Consider the following 22,125-nt stretch of genomic DNA (forward strand, 5'->3'; position numbering starts at 1 on the left):
CTGCCCCAGTATGGGTAGTATAGATGCCCCAGTATGGGTAGTATAGCTGCCACAGTGTAGGTAGTATAGCTGCCCCAGTGTAGGTAGTAGAGCTCCTCCAGTATAGGTAGTAGAGCTGCTCCAGTGTAGGTAGTAGAGCTGCCCCAGTGTAGGTAGTATAGCTGCCCCAGTGTAGGTAGTATAGCTGCCCCAGTATAGGTAGTATAGCTGCCCCAGTATAGGTAGTATAGCTGCCCCAGTGTAGGTAGAATTGCTGCCCCAGTGTAGGTAGGGTAGATGCCCTAGTATGGGTAGTATAGCTGCCCCAGTATAGGTAGTAGAGCTGCACCAGTATAGGTAGTAGCTGCCCCACAATTGGTAGTATAGCTGCCCCAGTATAGGTAGTAGAGCTACCCCAGTATAGGTAGTAGAGCTGCCCCAGTATAGGTAGTAGAGCTGCCCAAGTATGGGTAGTAGAGCTGCCCCAGTATAGGTGGTAGAGCTGCCCAAGTATGGGTAGTAGAGCTGCCCCAGTATGGGTAGTAGAGCTGCCCCAGTATGGGTAGTAGAGCTGCCCCAGTATAGGTAGTAGAACAGCCCAAGTATAGGTAGTAGAGCTGCCCCAGTATGGGTAGTAGAGCTGCCCCAGTATGAGTAGTAGAGCTGCCCCAGTATAGGTAGTAGAGCTGCCCCAGTATGGGTAGTAGAGCTGCCCCAGTATGGGTAGTAGAGCTGCCCAAGTATAGGTAGTAGAGCTGCCCCAGTATAGGTAGTAGAGCTGCCCCAGTATGGGTAGTAGAGCTGCCCCAGTATGGGTAGTAGAGCTGCCCCAGTATGGGTAGTAGAGCTGCCCCAGTATAGGTAGTAGAACTGCCCAAGTATAGGTAGTAGAGCTGCCCCAGTATGGGTAGTAGAGCTGCCCCAGTATGAGTAGTAGAGCTGCCCCAGTATAGGTAGTAGAGCTGCCCCAGTATGGGTAGTAGAGCTGCCCCAGTATAGGTAGTAGAGCTGCCCCAGTATGGGTAGTAGAGCTGCCCCAGTATAGGTAGTAGAGCTGCCCCAGTATGGGTAGTAGAGCTGCCCCAGTATAGGTAGTAGAGCTACCCCAGTGTAGGTAGTAGAGTTGCCCCAGTGTAGGTAGTAGAGAAGATGCCCCAGTATAGGTAGTAGCTGCCCCAGGATAGGTAGTAGCTGCCCCAGTGTAGGTAGTAGAGCTGCCCCAGTGTAGGTAGTAGAGCTGCCCCAGTGTAGGTAGTAGCTGCCCCAGTATAGGTAGTAGCTGCCCAAATCTCCCCCCACGGCCCGTTCCCGTGGCCACCGATCTTGTACCTTTCTGAGCTGGCAACCACTACCTCTATGCTCGTTCCCACGCTGCCTCCTCTCCTGCGTCACTCACAGGAGTCTTGTCTGCTTCTCCCCGCCTCCTCTCCCTCTGTAGTTAGATAGCTACAAGAAAATGGCCGCCGATGTCCGCATTTGTGGACATCAGTGGCCATTTTCTTGTAGCATTGCTCTAATTACAGAGCGGGTGGCGAGCGGCGACACAGGGGTGCTTGGACTATTTTTGTCCAAGCACCCCAAAGCACCCCCCTGGCGCTGCTTATGCACACATTAACTATGTATTTATTTGTACTTGTATTGCTGGATGTCATGATGATGTGTCTTGAATTTCTCATGTATATATGTTCCCCAATATTTGTTTTGCACTATGTACAGCGCTACGGTAGATGTTGAGGCTGTATAAATAAAAAATAATAATAATACAGTACCACCAGACTTGGTTAGCAGTAACACTGTACTGCGACATCTTAAGGTGACACAGAAGTGAAAAAAACACTTATGATATAAAGAATTGTATGTGTAGTACAGATAATTAATATAATATTAGTAGCAAAGAAAAGAGTCTCATATTTTTATTTTCTGCTTTATGGCTTCTTATTTTTTTTATTTTTTTTAAACAACATTCTGGGCAGCACAGTGGCATAGTGGTTAGTGCTCTTGCCTTGCAATGCTGGGTCCTCAGTTCGAATCCCAGCCAGGTCAACATCTGCAAGGAGCTTGTATGTTCTCCCCATGTCTGCGTGGGTTTTCTCCGGGTACTCTGGTTTCCTCCCACATCCCAAAAACATACAGATAAATGAATTGGCTTCCCCCTAAATTGGCCCTAGACTATGATACATACAATACATGCATAGACATAGGACTATAGTAGGGATTAGATTGTGAACCCCTCAGAGGGACAGTTAAGTACTCTGTACAGCGCTGTGGAAGATGTCGGCACTATATAAATACTAAATAATAATAATAATAATTCTCTAATGGTTGCAGTTTACAAACTACACAGAGCAGACCCTTTGAACATCCCTACAGTAAAATCGTATCTCAAGTTGTCTTTCAGTATTTCTTTGATGTATAAGTGCTTCAGAAAATGGCACTGTGGCTGACTAAATTTGTCAGAGAGCTCAGAGAAGCTCTTTTGCATAGATAACAAGCACGGTCGGACTGGGACACTGGGGGCCCACCAAAGAAATTTCAACCTGGGGCCCACACATCCCATCATTGCAGTGAAAAAAGGGCGTGACCATGCACCGGAAGGTGGGCGTGGTCAAGATGTATTATGGACAGGGCCAAATGTACATGATCTTAGCAGCATTGTAATTCAGAGACACTGCTGCCCAGCAAGACTTTGCATAGAGTCCCCTCCTTCAATATAAAATTATGTCCTACTTTGCAGAGGTTGCGACCGCATCGGAGCCCTTGGGCCAAAGGGGCCCTGAAGGACCCTCCCTCAACTACAGTATTACCTCTCTATTGGTCCTGTGCTCATAATAATCACTTCTATAGATACTTTGAACAGTGGTAATCATTAACAAGCTATTTCCTATCCCCTTCTTGCACCTCTGACACTGTAGTGCGTACGTACAAAAAGGGCGCCTGGACAAAAAGGGCGCGGGGTGTAAACTCTAAATAATAATTAATCATTAATAGGGTTTATAAATATAGTGTGCTATATTTCGTTTACAAATAATGTTTAACAAAATTATAAATCATTAAATAATGTTTATGAAATCGAAAATTGTGAAAACGTTAATCTTCCCTGTTTCAAAAGTTAAACTTATAATTACGTTTATAAAAAAACCAATAATATATGTTTAATTGTTATAATTGTATATTATTGTGAATAACCGTCATTTATGGTTTGTTCTTATAATAAAATCTGAAAATATTGTTTATAAAGATGATATAAATATAACTACGTTCGTAATAAGTGTTGTAATACATTAGTAATTATTACTAAAATTTTACTAAAACTATACCTAAGCCTACTGTTACACAGAACCCTACTTGTACCTATCCCTAACCCCTAGACTCCCCTGTTGGTGCCTAAACCTAAGACCCCCCTATTGGTGCCTAAACCTAAGACCCCCCTGTCGGTGCCTAAACCTAAGACCCCCCTGTTGGTGCCTAAACCTAAGACCCCCCTGTTAATGCCTAAACCTAAGACCCCCCTGTTGGTGCCTAAACCTAAGACCCCCCTGTTGGTGCCTAAACCTAAGACCCCCCTGTTGGTGCCTAAACCTAAGACCCCCCTGTTGGTGCCTAAACCTAAGACCCCCCTGTTGGTGCCTAAACCTAAGACCCCCCCTGTTGGTGCCTAAGTAACCCTCCCTGTACCTACCCCTAACCCCTAGACCCCCCTCTTGGTGCCTAAACCTAAGACCCCCCTGTTGGTGCCTAAACCTAAGACCCCCCTGTTAATGCCTAAACCTAAGACCCCCTGTTGGTGCCTAAACCTAAGACCCCCCTGTTGGTGCCTAAACCTAAGACCCCCCCTGTTGTTGCCTAAGTACCCCTCCCTGTACCTACCCCTAACCCCTAGACCCCCCTATTGGTGCCTAAACCTAAGACCCCCCTGTTGGTGCCTAAACCTAAGACCCCTAGGGATGAGCGTAATGACCTAATTACGAATTTCCGAAATTTTGCGAAATTACTACAATTACGATTTTAACAGTAATCGAAATTTCGTAATTTTCGCAAATTACGCAAATTTTCGTAATTACGAAATTTAGTATTTTAAAGTTTGCAAAGGTTTCTATCCCTCTAGATGCCTAAAATGAATAACCAACCAACCAACCAACCAACCAACCTTCTCTCTCTCTCTCTCTCCAGAGATCTGTAGTATTTCAAAACCATACTCACATTCATGACATGTCCAGGGATCAAACCCAGGCCAACCACATGGAAGACAGCTATGCTCACCACCATACCACCAAACACACACTAAATAGACTGCTAACCTAAATCTTACTTGTAGACAGTCATATGAGACACATGCTGGGTGCAGGGCTTTGTGATTGGACCATGGACCATGCGATAGAGTGAGGTGCAAAAATGAAATCATGCCTAGCAGAGGATGGTTTCACAATGCTAAATGCTAGGCTGGCTGTGGTGCAATTGGTTAGTGCGTCTGGCTGGTAACAGCAAGGTTACAGGTTCGATTCCATCCAGGCATGTCTTTTCCTTTTGCGTTCAACAGTTGTCCAAACAGAGCCAACAGAGCCCCAGATAGCCATGTAGAGTTAGGTCACAGCTAGCCTGGCTGTGGTGCAATTGGTTAGTGTGTCTGGCTGGTAACAGCAAGGTTACAGGTTCGATTCCATCCAGGCATGTCTTTTCCTTTTGCGTTCAACAGTTGTCCAAACAGAGCCAACAGAGCCCCAGATAGCCATGTAGAGTTAGGTCACAGCTAGCCTGGCTGTGGTGCAATTGGTTAGTGTGTCTGGCTGGTAACAGTAAGGTTACAGGTTCGATTCCATCCAGGCATGTCTTTTCCTTTTGCGTTCAACAGTTGTCCAAACAGAGCCAACAGAGCCCCAGATAGCCATGTAGAGTTAGGTCACAGCTAGCCTGGCTGTGGTGCAATTGGTTAGTGTGTCTGGCTGGTAACAGCAAGGTTACAGGTTTGATTCCATCCAGGCATGTCTTTTCCTTTTGCGTGCGCGCGCTGCGCCATTGAACCCCATGGGGTATTTTGCGTGCGTAAAACTTTACGCATGCAAAACTTTGTGCTCGGTGTTTGGACAACTGTTGAACTCAAAAGGAAAAGACATGCCTGGATGGAATCGAACCTGTAACCTTGCTGTTACCAGCCAGACACACTAACCAATTGCACCACAGCCAGCCTAGCATTTAGCATTGTGAAACCATCCTCTGCTAGGCATGATTTCATTTTTGCACCTCACTCTATCGCATGGTCCATGGTCCAATCACAAAGCCCTGCACCCAGCATGTGTCTCATATGACTGTCTACAAGTAAGATTTAGGTTAGCAGTCTATTTAGTGTGTGTTTGGTGGTATGGTGGTGAGCATAGCTGTCTTCCATGTGGTTGGCCTGGGTTTGATCCCTGGACATGTCATGAATGTGAGTATGGTTTTGAAATACTACAGATCTCTAGAGAGAGAGAGAGGAGGAGGAGGAGGAGGAGGACTGACTGGCTGTGCTATTCATTTTAGGCATCTAGAGGGATAGAAACTCTTACAAACCTGAAAAAGTAAAATTTCGGTTGAAGACACGAAATTCGTTATTACGGGAGTGAAATTTCGATTACGAAATTGTAAATTACGATTTGAAAATTAATTACAAAATTACGAATTTGGGTCGTAATGTTAAATTTCGCATTCGTAATAAAAGCAGTTCGAAATTTCGAAAATTTCGGCTCATCTCTAAAGACCCCCCTTTATTATGTGGATAATAATGTTTTACTAATTGTGGATTCAAAAAATATTTTGCAATTTACGTTACGTACTGATCGCTTTATTTTGTGAATAATAATGTTTTACAAACAGTAAGGGATAAAACTTTAAATAATGTTTTAATTATTTAAATAAGATAAATATGTTTAGTATTTTCATAAACGTTATTCGGCACGGGTGCATTTTATAAACGTAAATCACCACAAGTTCAGTTATAAATCATTAAACATCGCCGGGCGCCGTTTGTAAACTTTATTTAGCTCCTGGCGCCGTTTATAAACTTTATTTAGCTCCGGCGCCCTTTTTTCCTACTCGGCGCCCATTAAACGCTATTTATTATGGGAGTGAATGGCGGCGCCCTTTTTGTCCACTAGCAGCATGCGCCCTTTTTTCCCAGCTCCACTGTAGTTGCCATTGGCAGGTTTTGGTGCGTCATATCAATTGTTATGTATAGAGTGCTTGGGGGGGCCCCATTGTAAAATTTGCATTGAGGCCTACAGCTCCTTAGCTACGCCACTGCTCTCAGCATGAGTGATTACAGCACTGAGAAGAGAATTTTTGTGCTGCAGGCAGCAATTGGAGCTCTGTCAGACAAGGAGGGGGGGCCCACCAGAGACCTGGAGGGGGGGCCCACCAAGGGAAAAAACTGTACTACTGTGGCCCACTCCGACCCTGATAACAAGTGAAGTTTCTTAACTCTTCCTGTACTGGAAACAATATGAGACTCATATCTGTGCTGCTAATGTTCTATGTCTTAGCTGTACTACACATACAAATCATTATCATAAGTTTATTTTCACTTCAGATTCCCTTTAAAAGAATCTCTCAAAAGTGAAGTGCAGTTATTCAGCCTTTTTCTTTTCTACAGATCGACCGTTATCCAGAAAATTATGTAAACAGAATCAAGCTGGCTCTGGATTACCTTCACAAAGAGGTATTTATCGTCTGAGTCAAACTAAAAAAACTACATTGGGAATATGGAGGCTGTTGCTGCTAACTTACTGTACTTTTTTTTAATATTACTTTTTGCTCTCTGCCTGTAAACACTGACCCAGCCAGAACCCGTATGCAGATCAGGTGTTCTCTCCACTGGCTGCATGCTTGCTCCAGGTGTTGTTCCACGCTTGTTGGTGGAGGTTCAGTTGTTGTTGGGGGTTCATGGAGGTTCAGTGATGGTGTTCACACTTAAGCGGGACATAAATGTTTGATTGGTGTTGGGCTAGGTGGGTCTCACTTGCTGCATCTTGGAGCGTCTGATGGGCATCCCGCAGTGTAAATTTACTATGTGAAAGGCCATTGCTCTACCACCGCACCTAACCTCAGGGTCAAATGTGTGGCAGCGTCAGTATAGCATTTATTTTCCATTAACTTTAGCCGCTATTGTAAATCTAAAGTCTACACATGTGAAGGAGCATGTCGAACGTAAGGAAGACAACGTAAACAATATTGAGTACAACACGATTGTTTGTATCCGTACTTATTGCAGAAACTTGTGTTCATTTTCCAGGTCCCAAGGATGTTTGTGAACCTGGTGAGCATGCTGAACATTCTGCCTCTGAGGCAACTCTACTCCGACAAGAGGACTTCCTGCCCACCACGACTCATGAGGTAAGGAGGACCATAGTAATGATCTGCACTTCTCAATACATCCATATCTCACATTGTGTGTTCCCTTAAAGTGTACCTGAAACAAAATGGGTCAAAGGGATTTATACTTACCTAGGGCTCCTTCCTGTAGTCCATCAGCTCCCTCGGTGTCCATCTTGTCCCCTAAGTTGTGCCACTGTCAGCCCTCTAAAATCCACGATTTGACTGTGCATGCACGGTCCCGGCTGCATTCATTACCTAATCGTGCTCCTGTGGCTAGGAGCATTTTGCGCATGCACAATTTGTTAAGACTGTAATTTTGCCTGTTCAGAACACTCACAACCGCTGGATAGTGAACAGGTGGTTCTGGCGGCCGGGGCTGTGCATGTACAGTGATGCTCAACTCAGCTGTATTGTAGACTTCATAGCGGCCCAACAGAGGGGACCAGAAGGACATCTAGGGAGCAAATGAACTGCAGGGGGCTAGAAGATGCACCAGGCAGGGCTGGGCTGAGGCAGAGGCCAGAGAGGCTCCAGCCTTAGGGCACAGCGTAGGAAGGGTCGGACAACACACTCAGCTATCATTCCCCTACTGTGTTTGAAGCAGAGAGAAATAAGAAAAGGGGATACATGGCAGCAAGCCAAATAACTAGAGATTAAGGTGTATGGGGCCCTGGATACCCAATAGGTGCCAGAACAATAGGGAAAAGTAGAGACTAGTTCAGGATTATGGGGTGTATTCAGTAAATGCCGGTAACATTGCCGCGCACAAGAAGCATGCGGCACTTTGCCCTGTAATGTGCGTTGCGCAGTTAGTGCAACATGCTTTATTACCTAGGTAATGCATTGCCAGGGTGCAGCGCATTGCGATAACTTTGCCACAGTTGGTGTTGCAGTGCAATGCGATCATCACCGCAATGCTTTCCTACCGTTGGTTAGCATTGTGAAACTGGCCTGACACTTGGGGGTCTAGGAACACTGACACTTGGGGGTCTAGGAACACTGACACTTGGGGATCTTGGAACACAGACAATTGGGGGTCTCGGAACACTGACACTTGGGGGTTTTGGAACACTGACACTTGGGGGTCTAGGAACACTGACACTTGGTGGTCACGGAACACTGACACTTGGGGGTCTCGGAACACTGACACTTGGGGGTCACGGAACACTGACACTTGGGGGTCTCGGAACACTGACACTTGGGGGTCTCGGAACACTGACACTTGGGGGTCTCGGAACACTGACACTTGGGGGTCTCGGAACACTGACACTTAGGGGTCTTGGAACACTGACACCTGGGGGTCTCGGAACACTGACACTTGGGGGTCTTGGAACACTGACACTTGGGGGTCTCGGAACGCTGACACTTGGGGGTCTCGGAACACTGACACTTGGGGGTCTCAGGACAATGACAGAAAGGTTGGTTTATTGTACTGATATCCTGCAGTGTGATAAGACTTTTCTGAACATTCTTGGAAATTGTTTTGTGTTTTCTGCAGTAAGTTGTGCGGTTGCGTGGTGGACAGCGCTGAAGACTCTCTGGAAATAGCAAATTTAAAAAAGTACAACAAGGAGTATCAGGTAAGCATATAAAATACAAAGACATTGTATAGATTGTGAAATAAGACCTACTAGCCTCCCTAAAGCATAAAAATCACTGATTACCATGGATGGTCCAAGCTGGCAAAACTGTTCCAGGCATGGAAATTGTGATTCTGAATCTGATTTTTTTGGGAAAAAGGTAATCAGGACTATCATTCTGAAGTGGAGGAGGAAAGAGTGTTTTCTGTGTATATTCCTCACCTGGAACCAGAACAAGATTATCCACAAGGTGCCTGGGGCCTCACGGATGTCAAAGGGCCCCAGTTGCCACGTCCTCTAAGTCCTCTTCCACCTCACCTTATCAAAAAGAGGAGCCAAAGCTACTACCATGCCTTGGGCCCCATCTGTTCTTAATCCTACTCTGCCTGGTGCCTAACCAGACTCCCTTGCAGCACTGGTCACCTCTATTAGCCCATGGCCCAGTCACATAAAGACCACTATTTCCCCATTCCTTATAAAAAGGCTCATACGTGTACACACAGAGCTTGGTTCACTAAAGCGTGTTAGCACGCCAGTGAAAAGCCACTTTGCACTTGCTAACAAGCTTTGCACGTGCTAACATGCGCATAAGAGGTTGCGCGTAAAGTTTTGCGCGCAAGCGCTTCGCATTGCAAAGTACCGTGAACTGCACTGACTTCACGTGATAATGATAGTTAGCATGCAAAGTCAGATCACGTGAGCGCAATGTAAAACATTGATTATTACTGTATATACTTCATTATGCGGCGCACGTTAGACTTTGCGCCGCTTTACAGTACCACACATGTTAATGAAACCACCATCCTGACCAGGTGGCAGAATTGTACGGTTCAGATTGGCTGAGATCACTTTCTGCTTTAGCCTCCATAGAAAACAGAAATGACACATGATTGTCACCAGCAAATTAGTGTCTTACAAACCCATCATGTGATCAAACGCGTCTCCACAAGTTCTGGTACGCCCATGGACAACCCTAGTAAATACTGTATGTCCCAAATAATAAAGCAAAAATATATCTTCTCAGGAAAAAACCCGCCAGTTGGTGGACACCGGAATGTACGACACAAAAGAGGATTTCACTGTCGTTGTTCAGCCGTTCCTGGAACATATGGAACTCCCACTAAAAGAGGTAAGATAGACCTAGCCGGATTACCAACTGCTACTGCCACCCTCATGGATCTGGACTTGACTCCCAGGCGACAGTTTAGGGTTGAGTTCTGTAGAGGCTAGCAATGCAATGCAATGCGTTCTGTTGCTGTGGATGGAGTGGATTAGCAATAGCGCAACACACAATGGGGTGGCAAAGAGTTGGTGGGATAAAGAGGAGAACAATACCCTCAGTCTGTCCTCGACCGAGATCATTTGGCACTCCAGAATCAGAGTTGGGGCCACTGTACGTATACTAGATTATCAGCAGGGGTGCTCCTACCCGCCTTGGCCGAAAACAGTCTAGTGTGCATACAAGGCTGTCTCTGAGGAGTGACTAGCTAAAAACACTGAGGGCTGTTTTCCACTGAGAAACGGGATCACGATCCTGTTGCGATTCAATAGATTTTTTTCCCATTCTTCACTACAGTGATTGTGGTGCTTTTGCGATTTCTAGTGAAAGAAAAAAAATATTTTTAATGGAATGTTACTTTGTATAGAAGCTCAAGTGCAGAAAAAATGCAGCAGGCATGACCATTACGATTGAGAAAAATAGCATTGCAAACATCCCAGTAATGGAAACATCAGTTTAGTGAGTACATAGTGTGACAGCAATCGGAATCGCATCGCAAAATGCTGCGAGTGGAAAAGAGTTCTGAGAATAGTTAAAGGACCACTATTGCGAGCAATTGTAACATTGAAAACACAGTACATACTTATAAGAAATTCATTTCTCCCAGATTAACTACTTTAGGACCTTGATGATTGAAATCTACGCCCTGTTTTGGTGGCTACCTGGCTGGCAGGGGGCGTAGAATCTCAATCAACCGATTCCACGTTTTCTCGCCTCTTTCGTCGCTCCTGACGATCTCGCCACTGTCTCCCCACTCGCTCTGCCGTCTCTGTAACGGCAGAGCCCTGTGAGCAGGTCAGGAGACACTTTCGTTGGCTCTTGACCCTGTCTATCAATGTAAGCCGCTCCCATTGGCTTACATTGATAGTCAGGAGCCAATGAAAGCGGCTCCTGACCAGCTCACAGGAACTCTGCCGTCATAGAAACGGCAGACTGGGTGGCCCAGGTTCCCGACGTGAGGCGGTGGTGGTGATTGCGGCGGGTAAGTGCGGTCGGTATTTCGCTGTTTCTTGTACCAGCGGTCTCTAGTCCTTAAGGGGGCAGAGACCGCTGGTACTTAAGTGGTTAAAAGACACTATTCATTTTCTTTCTCCAATGTTGCTGTTGCTTACGTTAGGCAATACAAATCTGACTGATCTGACAGGTGTTGGACTATTCCAGCTCCTCATGGGGGATTCTCAGTATTTATTTTATTCTTTACAAAAGAATTATGAGGAAAGGATCTATTCAAAGATACAAGCCACCCTTCCTACTTGTACACTATCTAGGCAGTTGGACTTACCATTCAGAAAGTGCTTTTGAAAATAAAGAAAAGTCTAAAAAAAGGACCCTCCCAGGAGGAAATGGACTAGTCCAAAACCAGTCAGATCGGTCAGATTTTTATTGCCTACTGTAGTTGCTACAGGCACATAGGAGAAAAAGTAATTTACAGGCATTTTAATCTGGGAGATAATGTACGTACTTCATATAAGTATTTGTACACATGTATTCTAAATTTGAGATATTAGATTGTAGTCCTTTAAGAGCACCATCTAGAGGTTGTCCCCAGAACTACAACTGTAAAAAAAAGTATTTTCAACCCCCAATTAGTGCCACTTAGTGCCAGTTTAGAAAATGACAACACAAAGACATGCCTAGAGATATGCTACAAATTCATTTCTGAAATATCTTCTTGTTATAGACACAGGCGAGATGATTTTTTACCTGCTTGTCTTTATTTTCAGGATGGCTCTCCGGACAGGTCTTTCATGTCGCCCGACTGCTTTCATTTTGGCGGGAAAGCTCACGCTCTGAGCGCTCGCGCGTTATGGAAAAATATGGTGAGATCTGCAATGTGCTGCCTTTTATGCTCTGTATGGTTCTGTCTTGAGGAATAAACACTTTTCTAGATCTCAAGTGGTTCTTGTCTCTAGAAAACCTCACTCTGAGCTTCTTTGGGTTTTTGTATTAATCTGTCAGAGGCAGGGCCGCCAACAGAAATTTTTGGGCCCCATACTGGGCAAACCAACTGGGCCCACTCCCCTCTGGCCTCACGTGGCAAATCACAATCTTTGAAGGCCTGAACACACTAATGTCCATGTCACTGCTTTTTGCGCACTCCCATGGCTGTGGGAGTGTGATGGAGGAGGCACTTGGCCTAGGACAGTTCATGCGTGGTGCCCTGCAACCCAGCTGGATTGTGTGGACTTCACAGGAGCACAATAGATCGGAACAGAAGGGTATCAAGGAAGTTAATGGGGGCTGGAAAGAGCCCCAGGTAAGTAAAAATCCTTTTCTCTCATTTGACTCAGGTTTACTTTAATCATTAACTACCCTGACCAGATGTCCTGTTTTACCTGGGACACGTCCCAGGTTCAGGGTCCCCTGTCCCAGGTTATGTCCCACTTTTGGCCGCCGGGTGTCCCAGCCGTGGGACTCTGTGGCTGTATGAGATAATGTTTGCCTCATTTACCATTTGCGGAGTTGGAGTAATCATTTTCTGCTGCATTTCATGTGTCACAGGTAACGGTAGTTGCATTTCATTTGTCGGAGCTAACAGTTAGGCTGGGTCCACACTAGACACAGTTGCAGGACGGACACTGCAGTCCGGATCCGGGGAAGATTAGGGGAAGTACCCACCGTACTGCAAACTGATGAAAGTGCATCAGTTTTGCATCAGTTTCCGTTCAGTTTTTCCCTGACAGAAAACGTCTCTATCATTAGGAAGGAGTGGGAGGATTTTTTTGGGCCAATCAGAAAGCTCAGGCTATCCGGTTTCACATCCGTTTTTTGCCTGTGGAGCTGGAGATGCGTTTTCTCATTGCTTTCACTACCCCTGCGTGTATCCGTGGTCCTGATCCGTTGCGTGAAAATGCAGCAGATCCGGACCTTCCGTTCAGGTTTTGAAAACGGGTCCCCGCAAACGCAGACGGATCCGTTTTTTACTTAGGTGAGGCTGGCTGCTATTTTAAACATTAGTATCCGGGACTCCGTTTTTCATCAGGTTTGAAAAACGCAGCCACGGATACGTTTCCGGACCTAGTGTGGACCAGCTCTTATTGCAATTCATTTGTCGGAGGCAACAGTTCTTGCCATTCATGTGTCAGAGGTAACGGTTGCTGTAGTTATTATTTGATGGTTATGGAGACTGCATTTGCTACTTTGGGGTTATTGTTGCAGCATTTAGCATTTTAGGGGCCATAATTATTAAATGATATGCTAATAATGTAGCATCAGGGGAACATTGCCTAATTACCTTTAGGGTCACTTTGCATATCTGTGTTTTGGGAGGAAACTCTGGCCCACTGCCTCAGAGTTACATTAGTTTGCTCCACCCACACCATATCATGGACACGCCCATTTTTCGGAGCACCGCACTTTGCTCACCACACTAGCACCCTCTTCCCGTCCCAGGTTGAGCCAAGAAAAATCTGGTCACTGTACATTAACTGACCAGGGTACTCCAGGATGAGCCTCCCGACACCTCTCATCTCATTCAACATGGGCAGCTCATGTGTGGCACTGTTCACCAGGCCCCAGATTCACATGGGGGCCCCATACAGCAGTCCCCCCAGTGATGCCCTGAAAGCCGGGGTCTTGGTACAAAAACATACATTCTCTTACATAGTCACCTACACCTACGAATACTGAGGTACCTCTGTGCTGTGTAGGTCACTGCGCAACGGAATGTATTCTTTTGTACCAAGACCTTGGCTTCTAACTTAACTGCAGGGATAGCAGTGCTTCCTGGATGATTGAGTTCTGTGAAAGCATTTGTATGAACAATTGCACGTGAATGTGCGTAGGGTTAACTGACTCTGCTTGTTAAAGGGAACCTTAACTGAGAGGGATATGGATGTTTCCTTTTATACCAGTTGCTAGTCATTCCCGCTGATCTCTTTGGCTCCAGTAGTGGCTGAATCACACGCCTGAAACAAGCATGCAGGTAATCCAGTCTGACTTCAGTCAGAGCACCTGATCTGCATGCTTGTTGAGGGGCTGTGGCTAAAAGTATTGGAGACACAGGATCATCAGGAGAGTCAGGCAACTGGTATTATTGTAAAAGGAAAAATCCATATCCATCTCAGTTTAGATTCCCTTTAAGCTGAGGGGCAAAAGGGAAAAAGTGAAAACTTTATTTGCCAACATGGGCTGTAAGACATCGAAAGTTCAAGTTGATCCTCCTGGTTTGTGTAGGTAAACCATAGCCAGATTTCAGGAAAGGCAACAAAGGCCCGGGCCTTGGGTGGCTGCAGCACCAGGGGGCACCTGGACATGAAAGAGAGGTTGCTACATAAAGAAGAAGCTGAAAATGGGGAACAACACATGGAAAGGGAAACTGATGCCCAAGAGAGCTGTTCATGAAAGAGAGGGGCTGTTGTACATGGATGATACACATAGAAGAGGGGGCTGCACATGGAATGGGAGGGGGCTGCTGTACATGGATGATACACATAGAAGAGGGGGCTGCACATGGAATGGGAGGGGCTGCTGTACATGGATGATACACATGGAAGAGGGGGCTGCACGTGGAATGGGAGGGGCTACAGTACATGGATGATACACTTGGAAGAGGGGGCTGCACATGGAATGGGAGGGGGCTGCTGTACATGGAAGTTAGAAGAGGGGGCTGCACATGGAATGGGAGGGGGCTGCTGTACATGGAAGTTAGAAGAGGGGGCTGCACATGGAATGGTAGGGGGCTGCTGTACATGGAAGTTAGAAGAGGGGGCTGCACATGGAATGAGAGGGGGGCTGCTGTACATGGAAGTTAGAAGAGGGGGCTGCACATGGAATGGGAGGGGCTGCTGGACATGGATGATACACATGGAAGAGGGGCTGCACATGGAATGGGAGGGGCTACAGTACATGGATGATACAGATAGTAGAGGGGCTGCACATGGAATGAGAGGGGGGCTGCTGTACATGGAAGTTAGAAGAGGGGGCTGCACATGGAATGGGAGGGGCTGCTGGACATGGATGATACACATGGAAGAGGGGCTGCACATGGAATGGGAGGGGCTACAGTACATGGATGATACAGATAGTAGAGGGGGATGCACATGGAATGGAATGGGGGCTGCAGCACATGGATGATACACATGGATGAGGGGGCTGCACATGGAATGGGAGGGGCTGCAGTACATGGATGATACAGATGGAAGATGGGGCTGTACATGGAATGGGAGGGGCTGCAGTACATGGATGATACAGATGGAAGAGGGGGCTGTACATGGAATGGGAGGGGCTGCTGGACATGGATGATACACATGGTAGAGGGGCTGCACATGGAAGGGGAACCACAACATACTTGGTCTAGGCGCACACATAGTATAAATCTGGCCTTGATTTAAACAAAAATGAAGAGTATTATTCTAGAGTAGACTGTGGGTCTGCCAGATTACCGCTTTGCACATGGAAATAGGAAGCAGCAGCAGGTATAAACTCAGTCATGCTGGGGGTGGGGCTTATTTCTGCAGAAGTGCTGTTTTACATTGTTGAGGTTGCCCAATCTGCATGTTCATATTTGTGATGATAAATGTCTCTCCTTCTAGTTTGAGCCTGTTGGCCAGAAGACCAATAACCAGGCGCTGGATGAAGACCTCAGTATAGTCTGCCCCCCAGAGGTAGGAGCAGAGAAATGCCCAAACTTGTAAGATACTGTGCTAAATAAGGCACCTTTCACATATGACAGAATTTGTTTGCAAATTACGGTTCTGGGAATTTGCGTTCGCCGCATTTCTGATGCAAGTCACTGGCATTGCTTTTGACTTACGTTACTGAGCATATTTTCACATACAAATATTCTGGCCTACATGCATGCTTTTTCTTGTAACAGACTTGCAATTCGCATACAATCGGATCAGCTGATTTCGGCGCGCGGCTCTGAGAGCCCAGCGCCGAAACTGGGCGCCCCATAGCAGCAATGCTATGCTACGCGGGGAGCGTAGTGGTAATTCGGGGCTCTGGCGGCTGCCAGACCCCGAATTACATCTCCCTCCAAGTTGCGACAACTTAGAGGGGGAATAGTATTTAACGCCACCTCTGGGTTTAGTGGCAGCGGTGAGAGCCGTCATTCGGCTCTCCCCGCGCCGAACTAAGCGGAGCCGAAATAAGATGCATCCGCATACAATGAAAGTCAATGGAAAAGCGAATTTTTGTATTCCAAATTAGAAAATTTGCATGCGAATATGCAGTTAATTACATACAACTTCATATACAGTAAATGAACTTCATTGGTATGCAGAGACATTGGAATGCCAAAATTTGCATTAAAATGCGAACATGCTTGCATGCTTGTTCAGGGTCTATGGCTTAAAGTACTAGAGGCCAGGGAATCCGCAGGATAGCCAGGCAATGTGCATTATTTAAAAGGAAACAAACATGTCAGCATCCATATCCCTCTCACCTTGGGTTCCCTTTAACACTTTATGGGCTTGATTCACTAAACTGTGATAACTCGTATCACGGCCGCGCTAGCGTTTACACGTTTTGCGCAAAAATTCACAATTGCACGCAAAAACGCTAGCGCGGCCGCGATATGAGTTATCACAGTTTAGTGAATCATGCCCTATGCACATTATTCTGCTTACCAGAGTTAAGTGAATATGCCCTTAAAGGGAACCAGAGACGAAGCACCCTTGTGTATTTTACCACATATATCAGTAAGAACATTAGAGAAAACACTTACCCTGCTCTCTGTTTCATCCTCACTGCTAAAAGTGTCTGTTATCAGCTGTGATAAGAATCCCGTACTGAGCATTCAGTCTGGCTTTGCTGGGAATGATTATAGCTGAGTCATTATAGCAGAGCCACAAGGGGGCAGGCTTGGGCTTGAAAAAACACCAGAGAAGACAGACTCAGCCATAATCTTTCCCTAGCAAAGCTAGACTGAGTGCTCAGTCTGGGATTCTTATCAGAGGTGATAACAGTCAGATTAAACAGAGAACAATGAAACAAAGAGCAGATTAGGTGTTTACTGTCATGTTCCCACTGATTTATAAGGTAAAATACAAGAGGGTGCTTCATCTCTGGTTCTCTTTAACCCTCTGGGCGATACAATTATATCGCTCAGGAGGTGGCGCAGCACTATTTTTTTAAATTTTTTATTTTTTAAATCATGTAGCGAGCCCAGGGCTCGCTACATGATAGCCGCAGCGCAGCGGCATCCCCCCACCCGCTCCGATCGCCTTCGGCGATCAGAGTAAGCAGGAAATCCCGTTCAGAACGGGATTTCCTGCTGGGCTTCCCCGGTCGCCATGGCGACGGGGCGGGATGACGTCACCGACGTCATGGACGTCGTGACGTCAGAGGGAGTCCCGATCCACCCCTCAGCGCTGCCTGGCACTGATTGGCCAGGCTGCGCAAGGGGTCGGGTAGGGGGGGGCTGCGCGGCACGGCGAGCGGCGGCGGATCGGCGGCGAGCGGCGGCGATCGGAAGTTACACGCAGCTAGCAAAGTGCTAGCTGCGTGTAACAAAAAAAAAAATTATGCAAATCGGCCCACCAGGGCCTGAGAAATCCTCCTGCGCGATATACCCCGAGCTCAGCTCGGGATTATCGCTCAGGAGGTTAACAAGACAAAGATTGTGTACTGTATGCGCTTCTCATTTAATTTGCATTAGCACTAGTTTCTTAAAGGACCACTTTTGAAAAAATATATATAAAATTTAAAATACATACGTATAAAATGTACAATTCTCACAGTGAAATGCACTGTAAATTACTTTTTTTCCTATGTTGTTGTCCTTCACAGTAGGTACAGTAGTAGAAAGCTGACAAATCTGACAAATTTTGGACTAGTCTATTTCTTCATTGTGGGGGATTCTCAGTATTATTTTTATTCTTTACAAAAGCAATCCCTAGAAAGGATCTATACAAAGATGTCCGTCGGCTTCTATACTCGTTAACACACTGCTTTGGCAGTTGGGCTGAGAAACTGCAGTTCAATAAGTACTTTCCTAATTAAAGAAATAACTGAGAACTCCCCATGAGGAGATGAAGTAGTCCAAAACCTTATAGATTTGTCAGATTTTTCAGCGACCTAGGAATAAAGTAATTTATCTTGCGTTTTACCCAGGGGTAGTGTACATTTACTTATATGTACGTATTTAACATTTTCAAATGTTTTGCGATGGATGTCCTATAAAGGATTATATTTTAGGTCTACAACCTCCTATGAATACAATCTGCTAACTTATTTTTTAAGATGACTTTCTACTTGAAAAGTTCAAAGCTGCTGGTATTTTACATTCTTTATTTCCACCAGGAAAATTCTGTTTATTATTATTTTTTTTATCGTACTTTTTAGAGTGACCCGTTTGTCAAGACAGCAAGGAACAGCGAATATGTACCTCCCACCATCACTCCAGATACTGTGAGTACAATGATGACAGTGACAGGGAGATAAAGGGGGTAGGAGCCGCCCACATAGAAAAATAAAATGCTTCAAAACTGTTAAAAAGGAGAGACAATAGAAGGCTTACATCTCCTGACACACTTATAGGGCTGGTAACTTTATTGCACACAACAAAGAAAAGACGACACGTTTCGCTGATGTTCCCCCTTCTTCAGTTCAGTGCCAAAATATTGTGCTAAGTGGCTGAGGTGAACGGATCTGAGCTCCGATTCTGATTCATCCATCACTACAGTTATCCATTTTTTAAATCAATACAATTCTGAGGCGATGCGGACGGAGAAAAATGAATATAATTTCAAATTCTTTGTGGTTCTTTGCAGGTGCTTGGGAGCAAACTGGAGTGTACAGAAAAATCAAAGTCTCCAACTACTCCCACCTCTGGTAATAAACAGTTATAAGCGCTCTGTAAAATAACACTGTAATTTTGTTTCTACCATAACTTTCACAGCACAGGTGGATGTCACCCAGAGGTGTAACATCCTGGGGGAAAAATCTGTGGAGGGGGGTCTACATGAAAAGGGCGCCGGTAAAAAAGGGCGCCGGTAAAAAAGGGCGCCTGGTGGAGCCCATATATATACCAACTTCGGCTACAAAAAAGGCGCCTGGTGTAGCCCATATAGAGTTCGGCTACAAAAAAGACGCTTGGTGTAGCCCATATAAAAACTTCGCGTACAAAAAAACCAAGGCGCCTGGTGTAGCCCATATAAAAACTTCGGCTAGAAAAAAACTCCGGGATGTGTTAATTACTATTCCCCCTCCAGGCCGCCATGGATAGTGGGGGAATGAAATAATTCAGCTTACAGTGCTTGTAGCCCATATAAAAACTTCAGCTAGAAAAAAACTCCGGGATGTGTTAATTACTATTCCCCCTCCAGGCCACCATGGATAGTGGGGGAATGAAATAATTCAGCTTACAGTGCTTGTAGCCCATATAAAAACTTCGGCTACAAAAAAAAGTCAATAATATGGGCTACAGAGGGGCACCTTACTGTAGCCAAAAAAAATATGGGCTACAAAGGGGAGCCCGCTTGTAGCCGAAAACCTTGTAGCCAAAAAATTATGGGCTACAAAGGGGAGCCCACTTGTAGCCTATATCAAAACTCGGGCGCCCTTTTCTACACCTTGTAGCCCATATTTCCAGAAATAACATTGATGTCTATGGCGGCGCCCTTTTCATACAGGCAGCTCGGGCGCCCTTTTCAACCGATCCCCTGGTGGGTAGTGGGGAGTGGGGACTGGGAGTGCTGATCCTATGCCAGTCCGGGCAGCTATGGTGAGATATTGGCTAGTCTCAGAAGGTCAACAAAACAGTAGCTTGATAGTGAAATGGTTAAAGTGGACCTGAGCTCTTGCAAAGAACAGACTGAAAAGTGTTCATTCCACATAGGAATGCTGTAGAAATCAGCTGCACTGAGCTGTGTTTGTTTATTTAGCTACAGTTGAGTGTAACACATGTGTAGTCAGTAGGCATGACTCACAGAGGCTGTACAGGAAAAGACGGATGCTTTAACCTTCCTTTGCTTACTGAAAGTTCATCCAGTAAATTTTCAGGGCTTTTTGAGTGGGATTTCTGTGCATTGTAACAAATATTTTTTTTCCCTGATTGTTTTCATACTGTGCCTAATCTTTTAGAGCAGAGAGGAAGTTCTGAGCTCAGACACACTTTAGGGGCTCCACCTCTGACACAGGAGTCCTGGGATCAAATCTTGCCTGTTCCTATTCAATAAGCCAGTACCTATTTAGTAAGGAGGTTTCAGGCAAGACTCCTCAACACTGCAGGGTAGCCTATTGAGCACACCCCCTAGTTGCTGCAGCTCTCAAGCGCTTTAAATCCAACAGGAGAAAAATGCAACACAAATGTTGAAATTACTATTTATTATTATCAATAATCATGAATAGAGATGATGGATGAGATGGTAAAAATTCAGAGTTGATGAAAATTGTAAGGGCCCGTTCAGATCACAAATGCGGATAGCCATGCGTGCGGAACGCATGCGGACCGCAACGCGTACGAACGCACGCCATCCGCGTTTGTGTGCGTTGCGTGGCTGATCCCATCACTGAAAAGTAAATGGGACAGCCGCACGTTTTGACAAAATCTGCGTGCAGCATGCGTTCCCGGACCGCACAGGTCCGGAACGCATGCAGTGTGAACATCAGAAAGTGCACTGTCTGATGTTGTGCGTGTCGGCCTCCTGCACGCGTTTCCAAAATGCGGCTGGAAACGCGTGCAGTCTGAACGGGTCCTAAGCAGTCTAGAATTGAGACTAGATTTTGACTGGCCCGATTCCAAGTTGCATATGATACGCTTTAAATTTGCATGCAAGGTGGAATCCTCATCATACAGAGTATAGCGCTAGGGACAAAGTACTGCTACTGATATACTTACCATTTCATTGCAGTTCATGCTCTGAGGCCGGCAGATGTGACTGTTGTGGCGGCAGTTGGAGATTCTCTGACGGTAAGTTGTTTTTGGTATGCAGAACTCTTTTGAAGGTACATACAATATTTATACTTTTGGCTGGGGTCCCGGTCAGGTCTTCACGGTTTACCATCATCCTTTACCAAGTGTTCATTGCCAGCACAAGCCAATAACATTATTTCCTCCAGGGTTCTAGCCCTAACACTAGCCTGCCTGCCAAGCCTAATCCTAATTTAAAGAGACTCTATAACAAAAAAGTTCCCCTGGTGGGTACTCACCTTGGTAGGGGGAAGTCTCTGGATCCTATCGAGGCTTCCCCCGTCCTCCTGTGTTCCACGGCGGTCTCGCTGCAGCCCACGGAAAACACAGCCAACAATTTGTCAGGCTGTGCAATATTTATTTACCTTTCCTGGCTCCAGCGGGGGCGCTGTTGCGGCTCTCCGCTCGGAAATAGGGGGAAATAGCCGATCTCTGTCGGGTCTGCTCTACTACGCAGGCGCAGGAGACTAGCGACTGCGCAGTAGAGTGGACCAACAACAATCGGCTATTTCCGCCTATCTACGAGCGGAGAGCCAATACTGCGCCTGCGCTGGAGCCAGGAAGGTAAATATTTACATCCCCGCCGTTCCCGGAGCTTTATGCCGCCGCCGTAGGACACAGGCGGATACAAGTTATGTGATGGTGGTTGACTGGGACTAGTTTAGCTGCAAGGCAGATGTTTTCTACCCCCAATCTCTCGCCCCCACCCCATGCTCCCCGGGGCCTTTGCATTTTTAGCAGTATTGTAACTCACCTGTCCCAGCGCGCTGCTCCGTCCATGCGCCCCTTCTTCATTCCCAGCGCTGGCTACCCCTTCTCCATGAGCCGTCGCAAGAAACAACGCACTAACATGTGGCGGCTCAAAGAGAAGAGGCAGCCAGCGCTGGGGAAGAAGACGAGGAGTATGGATGGAGCAGTGCCCCGGGACAGGTGAGTTACAATATTGATAAAAACAGGGCATCAGTGCAGGGGCCGCCCAGTGCAGGGGCCCCGGGGAGCAGTTGTTACGCGCCTGAACGGAGAAACTGGGATTGATTGCAGTTTGCAGCAACACAGACACTGAGACAGGAATAAACTATGCAGGA

The 22,125-nt window shown here is 46.1% G+C and overlaps 1 protein-coding gene across 2 annotated transcripts in view; it reads left to right on the forward strand.

The window, feature by feature from the left end:
- The window catches only part of LOC137570963 (phospholipase B1, membrane-associated-like), a 183,190-nt gene that overhangs the window by 49,908 nt on the left and 111,157 nt on the right, over nucleotides 1-22,125 (forward strand). For both annotated transcript variants that reach the window (XM_068279650.1, XM_068279651.1), the window contains 9 exons: nucleotides 6,602-6,667; nucleotides 7,241-7,341; nucleotides 8,822-8,903; nucleotides 9,928-10,032; nucleotides 11,907-12,002; nucleotides 15,717-15,788; nucleotides 18,472-18,537; nucleotides 18,900-18,960; nucleotides 20,982-21,040. In XM_068279650.1, the coding sequence (XP_068135751.1) occupies nucleotides 6,602-6,667; nucleotides 7,241-7,341; nucleotides 8,822-8,903; nucleotides 9,928-10,032; nucleotides 11,907-12,002; nucleotides 15,717-15,788; nucleotides 18,472-18,537; nucleotides 18,900-18,960; nucleotides 20,982-21,040 (708 nt within the window). The remainder of the gene's footprint in view (nucleotides 1-6,601; nucleotides 6,668-7,240; nucleotides 7,342-8,821; nucleotides 8,904-9,927; nucleotides 10,033-11,906; nucleotides 12,003-15,716; nucleotides 15,789-18,471; nucleotides 18,538-18,899; nucleotides 18,961-20,981; nucleotides 21,041-22,125) is intronic.

Source organism: Hyperolius riggenbachi, chromosome 4, assembly GCF_040937935.1.
Source record: "Hyperolius riggenbachi isolate aHypRig1 chromosome 4, aHypRig1.pri, whole genome shotgun sequence".
In the NCBI taxonomy this organism is placed as follows: Eukaryota; Metazoa; Chordata; class Amphibia; order Anura; family Hyperoliidae; genus Hyperolius; species Hyperolius riggenbachi.